Source organism: Glycine max, chromosome 2 (genome assembly GCF_000004515.6).
Source record: "Glycine max cultivar Williams 82 chromosome 2, Glycine_max_v4.0, whole genome shotgun sequence".
NCBI lineage: Eukaryota > Viridiplantae > Streptophyta > Magnoliopsida > Fabales > Fabaceae > Glycine > Glycine max.
This window is the reverse complement of record NC_016089.4, coordinates 44,967,741-44,977,766: the sequence shown is the minus strand read 5'-3', so window position 1 is coordinate 44,977,766 and position 10,026 is coordinate 44,967,741. Positions and strand designations below refer to the sequence as shown.

At 33.2% G+C, this 10,026-nt stretch overlaps 1 protein-coding gene across 2 annotated transcripts; it reads left to right on the top strand.

Annotated features, from left to right (window-relative positions):
• The first annotated feature begins 302 nt into the window (after nucleotides 1-302).
• On the top strand, nucleotides 303-9,669 carry LOC100797927 (potassium channel SKOR). 2 transcript variants are annotated; one of them, XM_003518322.5, is made up of 13 exons: nucleotides 303-879; nucleotides 3,106-3,330; nucleotides 3,522-3,585; nucleotides 4,405-4,744; nucleotides 5,000-5,295; nucleotides 6,232-6,312; nucleotides 6,872-6,970; nucleotides 7,365-7,586; nucleotides 7,776-7,961; nucleotides 8,111-8,186; nucleotides 8,281-8,575; nucleotides 8,753-8,868; nucleotides 9,278-9,669. In XM_003518322.5, exons 1-13 carry the CDS (start codon nucleotides 572-574, stop codon nucleotides 9,517-9,519), a joined length of 2,550 nt encoding a protein of 849 aa, XP_003518370.1. In that variant the 5' UTR covers nucleotides 303-571; the 3' UTR covers nucleotides 9,520-9,669. The 2 variants fall into 2 exon arrangements, with proteins under 2 accessions (XP_003518370.1, XP_006575479.1); XM_006575416.4 differs by lacking the exon at nucleotides 303-879 and adding an exon at nucleotides 2,873-3,026.
• The last annotated feature ends 357 nt before the right edge of the window (nucleotides 9,670-10,026 follow it).

Below are 10,026 nucleotides of genomic sequence, written 5' to 3'. Positions count from 1 at the left end.
AAGATTATCTAATTAATATTTTTTCATACTCATAAATCAAGAATCAAGCCGATAATTACAAATTTAAGAAATAAGATTATCAATCCATCATATTAAACGGATAACATTTAGATAAGTTTTAGTGGTTTATAAAAGATAGTTGGCCAATAGAGAAGGTGCCTTAGATGCCCATGCCCTACGTGAATTTGGCTCAATAATAAAAATATGTTAATAAGGAGCAATAATATTAAAAAAAGTACATAGTTGGCATTTTTTATTAATTAATTTCCATGTGTTTGGCGGTATAAAATGGAGACCCCTCTCCACCGGGATAATGGAGACCTGACAGCGAAGGAGTTTGAATTAAAGAACGTCGTCACCTTCCTTATGTCTTTATTAACTTCCATTTCCAACATTTGTGTCACTCCTTAACCCGCAACTCGCATCACCTTCATTCCTTCGTCGATCACATATACATATAACACGACGTCGTAGCTAAATAGATCCATTCAGGAAATTGAAAACCCTTCGTCCAACAAAGGCCCGTTATTAATATATATTTCTTTCTCTTTTTTAGTTTTTTCTTCTGAGAATGACGGGGAAGAAGAATGTGAAGGCGATGACCACGGCGGAAGAGGAAGATGATCAGGGGAAGCACACGACGTCGTCTTCGTTTTCGTCTTCTTCTTCGCCGTCGTCGTCTTCGGACGAGAGAGAGTACGAGGTGCAGGACCTGCGTGACCGGTTGAAATCGTCGCAAGGGAGCATGTTCAATCTGATAGAGAACCAGTTGGGACTCAACTCGACTTGGAGCAAGTTCAGTCGCCAAGCTCTTCTCCATGGAATCCGAGGCTTCTCCATGGACTTAGTTAAAGACTTCGTTATTCATCCTGATAACAGGTTTTCCTTCATTTTCTTTAACTCCAATTCCAATCTCTTCTCTCTCTCTCTCTCTCTCTCTTCCATTTTTTTTAGTGAAGAAATGAGAAACGTAACGAAAGGAATTAAGCAACAGAAGCTAAATCACATAAAAACTCGTCTAAAGCTTGGCGAAGGAACAACGTATTCTTCGGATAAGGACGACCTCCTCAACCAGAAAGTAATTTATGATATTAATAATTAGAATCTAAACTCAACTTTTTTTCTGTATGCGTAAGTAGGAACTAAAACTTACCTTTGTTAGATTAAAACTTAAAATGAAAACGATTATAAGAACTAGTTTCACCTTAAGTTGAATTAATTACACTTTTAATATTTTTTTCATCATCTTTTCATGAATTTAGTTTCTTTTTCCCTTCAAAATTTTGATCTCCACTATTTCAATGATGTGATTCTAGTTTATTTACAAACTTAATATTTAATATTTAATCAACTAATTCGATTCCAATAAAAAACATTCAAAATCAAATATTAACATGAGACATTATTAAAAATAAGTTATATATTAATAACATAAAATAATTTTAACTGTTATCTAATTATAACATTGTTTAATTGATAGTGCATGTAATTTTTCATTAAACTCTTATTATATTATTACTTAAATATTTCTATTAAAAATTTGATGTCCAACTGAAAAATGGAACAGGTCTCACATTCACATAGTAATGAAATATATGAATATAATAAATTAATAAGAAGTAAATGATTACCGAACTATAAAATTAAAATATTGTTAGACACTCGTTCACAAAAGGTTAAGAAATAGATACGGGTTTCAAATTAATTGGGTGTAGGGTATGGTTGGAAAAAGAGATGTGTGACGTATTTGGGTTGGATTAGATGGCGGCAAGTTTGAAATTAAGGTTCATCCCTTCCCGTCACACGCGACATGTGCTGGCTGGGTCCCTAATTCATGTGATTTTGCTGGGTTGTCCATCTTATCATATAATAATCATGTATAGTATACATTGAATTTTAAAAAATTTGATCAATTCCACGACAAGCAGTGTATATCAAGTAGTCATACCAATAAGTTAATACCACGTTGATTTAAATGATATTTAACCTTTTTAATAGTAATGATTTAGATTTAAATCTTATGAATAAAAAAAATATAATCTTTTAGAAAAATTTATTAAAGATGATTAACAATTTTTTAAAATAAATTAATCATCAATTAATGAATGTTTCCTATCAATACCATATTTAAAAAAAAAAAGTGACTCATACATTCTACAATTGGACGGATTATATTCTTTACGAAGTCACACTAGCTGAGCACATGTATATGCATGTGTACAAGGAATATATTAAAATAATTCTTTTCACTTTTTTTTATAAAAAAAATTATAAATCTTATCATTCTAAAAAAAACACATTTCAATATGTATATTGTTAATTGAAATTAATTAGAATATAGCAAACATCAAAATGTAGATTGTCAACAAATTTTTTAACCCTAATTGACATTTATACACTTGATGTTAACTATGACTTGACACTCATGCTATTTTTAATTATTTATGTCATATTTTGCTATCTCAGTTTTGTCTTCACTATACATTATTTGGAAAAAAAAATGAAAAATTTCGTATTCATCTGCATATTTGATAATGATAAATACCTGTGCGTGTTTCCAAGTTTTCATCTCGAAATTTCGGAGAGGCATGGTTTTTGGGTGGGGATCCGGGGAGAAGAGCCGAAGAAGGCCCATGTTTTGGCCCAGAGAGTAGTAATAAGGCCCAAATTTTTTATCCCAATGGTAAAGTTTCCTAAGCATAATGTTTGAAAAGTTCAAAATCAATTTTTTAACAGAAATGAATCTCGGTTGACAATTACTTAGGTACATTGATGAGATTTGATTTGCTTTCTGAATCAATTCTCTTTATGTTAATAATAATAAGAAAAAAAGGAGCATTTAAATTGGAAAAAAAAATCAGATATTACAATGCCAACTTGATCATTTATGTTGACATGAATAAAAGTAATAAAATGCCTGAAGTATTCAATATCCCTCACTGGATTTGCTGATACTATTAAGCTGAACTAGTTGATGGTCTTGCTCCATATTTTGAAAACATTATTATTCTATGTTGGATCACAAGGTTTACTCTCTCTCACTTAGACAAGTACTATATAGTGGAAGACTAAATTGTTTGATGCTTATGTTGATGGGAACTGCAGGTGGTATCGGGCATGGACAAATTTCATATTGGTATGGGCAGTGTATTCATCCTTCTTCACCCCAATGGAGTTTGGGTTTTTCCGTGGCTTGCCTGAGAATCTCTTTATACTGGACATCATTGGACAAATAGCTTTTCTTGTAGATATTGTCTTGCAATTCTTTGTTGCTTATAGAGACAGTCAGACCTATCGTATGGTCTACAAGAGAACCCCTATTGCTCTGCGGTAAAATTTTGCATTATTATTATCATCATCATCATCATCTAACTTTAGTTTTTAGGATGCTCTTATATAACTATGGCCTTGTTCTTTGGGAAAGTCTGTGATTGGTTACAAATATTTGATTTGTATTTTGCCTTTGCTCGGGTGTGATTTTTTAAAATTGATTTATGGCTTACATGTTTCTTTTCATGTAGGTATCTGAAATCTAACTTCATATTTGATCTTCTTGGATGTATGCCCTGGGACATCATCTACAAGGTTATACTTCTTCTGGAACCAAATTTCTTGAGCATCTATATTGCTTACCTTGAATATTTTCTTACAGTCTCTAACCAAAATTCTAAAAATTGCCAAAAAAAAAATTGTTACTTGCCTATTTAATCCAAGTATCCAACAAAGTCTGTAATCAGTTAATCACATCGCTTATGTTAGTGTTTTATAATGCCTGTATACATTTCCTGGTAGTTCTAGTGCTCTAGCATTTTTTTTATTGAGTTTGTAATAAAATGAGAAGTGTTAAAAGGAACCTTTACCCTTATTTTACTTTTTCCTTAACTTTCCATGTAACTTTTATTTGCCAAATGGCAACTATTAGCTAAACAGGGCAAAGACATAAGTTGTCATTTATTAAGAAAGAAGAACTTTTTTTTCCATAATCCACAGTATCCTAACATTCCATCTCAGTACTTGGAGTTGAAAAGATAAAATAGCCTTTTCTCTTTGAGCTCACATATTTATTGTTTCTTTTATGGTATTGTAACTTTGCTACTTGTGGAATGAGGACATTTCATTCATGTCTTTTGTTGACGTAATAGAGTGAATTTGTCCCCTCGTAGCAATGGTGTACGTATCATTGTCCTTTTGTTGTTGTGTATCAATTTCGTATCTAACCATTATGCAAGTCAATTACATTGCTAGAATGCCTTCTTAGTTCACAAGTTTTGGGACTTAAGTGTATAATTACTCGTGTTTACATCACTTTACTGCACTGTGCAATAACATCTGGTTTTGATGCAATTTCTTTGTTATCAGTTCAAGGTTTGTACTCTAACAAAAAGGATAACTTTTTATTAACAGGCTTGTGGAAGAAAAGAGGAAGTGAGGTACCTTTTGTGGATCAGATTATATAGGGTGCGGAAAGTCGAAGACTTTTTCCACAAGTTGGAGAAGGACATACGTGTCAATTACATTATTACCCGGATTGTGAAACTGATAGTAGTTGAACTCTACTGCACCCATACAGCAGCCTGCATTTTCTACTATTTAGCTACTACACTACCTGAATCCCAAGAAGGGTACACATGGATAGGAAGTTTAAAACTAGGTGACTTTAGTTATTCACATTTCAGAGAAATTGATCTTTGGAAGCGCTATACAACATCTCTGTACTTCGCTATTGTTACAATGGCTACAGTTGGTATGTTTTTTTTTTTTTTAATTCATAAAGCAAAAATGATTTTCATTTTGTTGATCATTAGTTATTGTAACTCTGCCTATGTCATGGTATGTGGCCAATATTAACGTAGTGGTCCCAAGCCAATATATACATTCTAGATCCATGTATTTTTGCATAGATCTCTATATGTTTAAATTGTTTTTCAAAATGTATATTATCTTGTTTCTCTTGAAAGTTTCTCTGAATGAATCATGTTTGTGACCATTTCTTCCACAGGCTATGGAGATATGCATGCAGTAAATATGAGGGAGATGATATTCATAATGGTATATGTTTCATTTGATATGATTCTTGGTGCCTATTTGATTGGTAACATGACAGCTTTGATAGTCAAGGGATCAAAGACTGAAAAGTTTAGGGACAAGATGACAGACCTTATGAAATATATGAACAGAAATAGGCTCGGAAGGGATATCCGTGAACAAATAAAAGGTCATGTGCGGTTACAGTATGAGAGTAGCTACACTGAGGCTTCTGTCATTCAGGATATCCCTATTTCTATTCGAGCTAAGGTAATAATAAGAGAAAAAAATGACTTTGAACCTCAATTTATGGTCCGTTATGAAAGTCACTGTTGTAATTATTGCCATTTGTTTAATTTCCCAACAGTATTATAGTTTCTCATCTGCTTCTAATGCTTTTTGCCATATGTTTCCTAGCTATTTGTAATCTGGAATCAGTTTTGTTGGTTTTATTCATGAAGCTCCTTATATTTTTGTCTGTTTAGATTACTGTTGTCAAAATTGTGATAAATTTACTAATATAAAAGTATGAGTAATGTGTAAGAAAAGTATACAATAAATATGCAAAGAAAGATACTATTTAAAATGTCAGCTTAGTGTTGAAAATGATTTATTATTTCATTAAGTTCATACTGGTGCATATTGGAAACATCTACACACAAAACTTTCTCAGCACAAACAGTATACAATTTTAGACTATAAGGGACTGGCACGTTATATTGTGTATTTTGCCTGCTATTCACTTATGAATTATGATAGATTAAGTGTGATCATTCTAAGTTCCTTTTTCAGTTAATGTAAATTCAGAAAATTAATAAGGATCCCAAAATAGTGTTGGACAGATTCACTTTTCTGATTGCGCACCTACTCATTTCTTTACCAACAAATTTTCTACTGGAGTTGTAGGCTACATTTTTGTCATATTTTCCATGTTGGCGTGTTGCTTAGAATTTTTCTGCATTTGTAGGTATTTTTTTCTGTTTTGTTTAAAGAATATGAGTTTGAACATTTCCTTTTTTTATTCTATTCTGTTCATTTTTGGGAGCACTAGGTGCTTATACTTGAAATAAAGAGATTACTCTTGGTCTCATAATATAATAAAGCAGTCAGTATATACTTCGAATTTATGCCTGTAGAGAAGGACATATTTGATTGTTTCCATCGTTTTGGTCTTGAATGATGTAATGATCTAATTACTTTTTGCAGATATCCCAAACATTATATTTGCCGTACATTGAAAAGGTTTCTCTTTTTAAAGGATGCTCTTCAGAATTCATCAATCAGATTGTAAGTAATCATTTTTCCATTGCCAAGCTTGTAAATTTGAAATGGCATCAATATTATCTGTATTTTTGGCATACAAAGCTCTGTTTTCTCTTTCGTACTTTATCTATAATCTAGAAATTACTAGGAAAAAACTGAGAGAATCAGCACTTTCTTTCTCTTTTTTATTTGACAAGTAATTTTTTTGCTGTGTAGACTTTAACACTGGAACATTGAATAATTTCATGCCATTGGTCCTGTTGGTAAACCGGAAATGGTTATCAGTGTTTTAAGTTTTTTTGTAGATTTCAATTACTTTTTTCTATGAATCTATGTAATCAACAACAATTTTATCCTTGATGGGATGAAGAATACTAACTGCACAAAGACTGAAAGTCTGAAATAGTCACATTTACTTTCGAGATTAAACTTCATGTTGATAAAAAAATTCCTGGCATGGGCCTCTTCCGCTGAATGAATATGTCTAGATGTACCTTTAATGAGAGTTTCTTCATCTTCCATTATCCTCTTCTGAATGTGTGATGTTGAAGTGATGATAATTTATCCTCTTCTGATCCTTCAGGTTATTAGGCTCCATGAGGAGTTCTTTCTTCCAGGGGAAGTTATAATGGAACAAGGAAATGTTGTAGATCAACTATATTTTGTATGTCATGGAGTACTGGTATGATTTTATATTTCCACAACCCCTTTCGCAATTGCTCAACGGCTATTTTTTTTGTTCTGCTAAGGTTTCTGATATTTTTAGCTATAGCTTAATTATTTGAAATTCTGAATTACAGACATGCTTCTATGCATGTCTTTTTAGGCATGGGACAAGCTGAGTGATGCTGAGTTTTCTTATTTATTTGTATTGTATCACCTTAAGAAAGTATTTACGTGAATAGAGGGCCTGAGAATCTTATAAATTTCCCACATGAGAAAATATTCACACGAACAATAGGTTATCAGACAGGAAGCCATTTTAGTAGAATTTTAGAATTAATTCATCAAAAGTATTCCACAGAAGATTAATTTCAGTTTATGCTTTTTGAATACTGAGAGCTGTTTCTATGCAGGAGGAAGTAGGCATAGCTGAAGATGGGACTGAAGAAACTGTTTCACTTCTGCAGCCTAACAGTTCATTCGGAGAAATATCTATTCTTTGCAACATTCCTCAGCCATATACTGTCCGTGTTTGTGAACTGGGTAGACTCCTGCGACTTGATAAACAATCATTTACAAATATCCTAGACATATACTTTTATGATGGAAGGAAAGTGTTATACAACCTTCTAGAGGTAATAATGTTACATATGTTATTTCTCACGTCCTCCTCCCTTTAGTAGAGTATCTGACTCTGACATGAATTAAAAATACATAATGCTACTCTCTAGTTGAACAAGCAATGGATATATCAAGTTACACATTTAAGATTGTAATTTATTAATTTCTGATCACGAGACAGCTAAATTTTCCATATTTTATAGGGAAAAGAGTCTTTTCGAGATAAGCAGTTGGAGTCAGACATCACATTTCATCTTGGAAAGCAAGAAGCTGAGCTTGCTTTGAAGGTCAATAGTGCAGCTTTCAATGGGGATATGTATCAGCTAAAAGGTTTAATTCGAGCAGGAGCTGATCCCAACAAGGCAGATTATGATGGAAGGTCACCTTTGGTAAGGAGCTTGCAACTTGTGATGTCTTGTAAATATTCTGGTGCTTTCTCTTCATCTATGATGTTGCTGGTAAAAAACAACTTGGCAACATATGGATTCTGTTATGAAAATTACTTGCCTGATATGAACCCCTTTCGTTTTTCCAATAGCATCTTGCAGCATCTAGAGGATATGAAGATATCACAATTTTCCTTATTCAAGAACGTGTAGATGTCAATATTATAGGTAATTGTCTAACCTATAAAATATTCATTGCTACGAGACACTTAAATTTTGACTCACAGCCTGACACAACCATCATTATTTGGTAATTTTATAGATAACTTCGGGAACACACCCTTACTTGAAGCAGTTAAGAATGGACATGATCGGGTTGCTTCTTTACTTGTTAAAGAAGGGGCCTCTATGAAGATCGAAAATGCTGGTAGTTTTTTGTGTACTGCAGTTGCAAGGGGAGATTCAGATTATCTTAAAAGACTTTTATCCAATGGCATGGATCCTAACTTAAAGGATTATGATTACCGAAGTCCTCTTCACGTTGCTGCAGCTGAAGGTTTATACTTCATGGCAAAGTTGCTATTAGAAGCCGGAGCTAGTGTTTTTACACGAGACAGGTATCATTCATCACTCAAATATATTGTTTCTCTCTTTCCTTTTCTGTATTTTCCCTAATTTCAAAAGTCTTACTGAACTCATAAGAATATAACTTCTGTTTATTGTTTCTTTCCTTTTCAAAATTACACCAAAATAGCATAACGAAAACTTGTTCATTTTTATTTCATTACAAATAGATGGGGAAATACCCCGCTTGATGAAGCTCGGATGTGTGGAAATAAGAATCTGATCAAGCTACTGGAAGATGCAAAATCTTCTCAACTGTCAGAATTTCCATCCCAAGAATTTACAGGTACTGGCATATTGCAATACCTTTCTAGTTTTTATAAGAGTGGTAGGACTAAGAACTAGGAAGCGTAATAGAATGGGATACTTAGCAGCAATTTAGAGAGATTAACTCCTCCGTCCTAGAGCGAAACTCCTAAATATTTCATAGCATGCACCAGAATGCATTATTACGTAGCCTTACATCTTAGCAATGTTTTACTTTTTTTTTCCCTCGTAGTTCACTACTTCATTTTCCATGTTAAATGAATGGTTGCAGATGGTTCTACCCCTTCCATGAAGAGCTAGCAGACCAAAAAACATAATTTTGTTCCAATTTGATATGCACTTTATTATGCCTGCTCATCTCTATTTTTTCAAGACTCTAGATCAACAATTGCTGTAATGTAAACCTTAATTTCGTCTACCATTTTCAGATAAAATGCATCCAAAGAAGTGCACAGTGTTCCCTTTCCACCCGTGGGATCCGAAAGATAATAGAAGACATGGAATTGTATTATGGATTCCACACTCTATCGAAGAGCTAATCAAATCAGCAGCAGAACAAATAGAAATTTCTGGCGGTTCTTGTATTTTATCAGAAGATGCTGGTAAAATTACTGATGTGGACATGATCAAGGATGGTCAGAAGCTGTATTTAGTCCATGAAACACATTAGGCCTCCATATTATGGCTCTTTACAACCATATAATTAAGTGCCTTGTAATGTGTTGTGCTTTCTACAAATTAGCACGTGATTTGATCTTGTTAACCGTTCAAAAACTGTTTTATATATCCTGTCAAAATACAGACGGGTGATGAAGATCAATACTGCTTAGTGTTGATACCGTGATTTCAATACTGCTTAGTGTTGGTCATCCATTTTGCTATTCAGTATTGGCTCGGAAGATTTCTTTGTTTTTCTTGTCTGAGCATTAATATTAATTAAGAGATAGTTAATTGAAACAAAAAAGAAAAAAAAATTATTGTGAAAGTTATACTCATCTGCCCCTGTGAAATTATACCATTAACCTCTGACGAGTTTTGGGCTCATAGTCCCTGAATTTGATCCCACTTAGAAGCCATTGAGAATTGGTTATCTTCCCCTGGTTCCCAAGCACCTTTTACCACTTCCATTTAAATCCAATTAGATGCAAGTATGCATGTCTGGCACACATGTTATACA

What these genes read in the sequence shown, in the direction of transcription:
- LOC100797927 (XM_003518322.5), top strand. Translation starts at nt 572, where the DNA reads ATGACGGGGAAGAAGAATGTGAAGGCGATGACCACGGCGGAAGAGGAA. An exon ending in GTTATTCATCCTGATAACAG is followed by an intron (nt 880 to 3,105) that starts GTTTTCCTTCAT and finishes TGGGAACTGCAG; the next exon opens with GTGGTATCGGGCATGGACAA. An exon ending in ATGATGGAAGGTCACCTTTG is followed by an intron (nt 7,962 to 8,110) that starts GTAAGGAGCTTG and finishes TTTTTCCAATAG; the next exon opens with CATCTTGCAGCATCTAGAGG.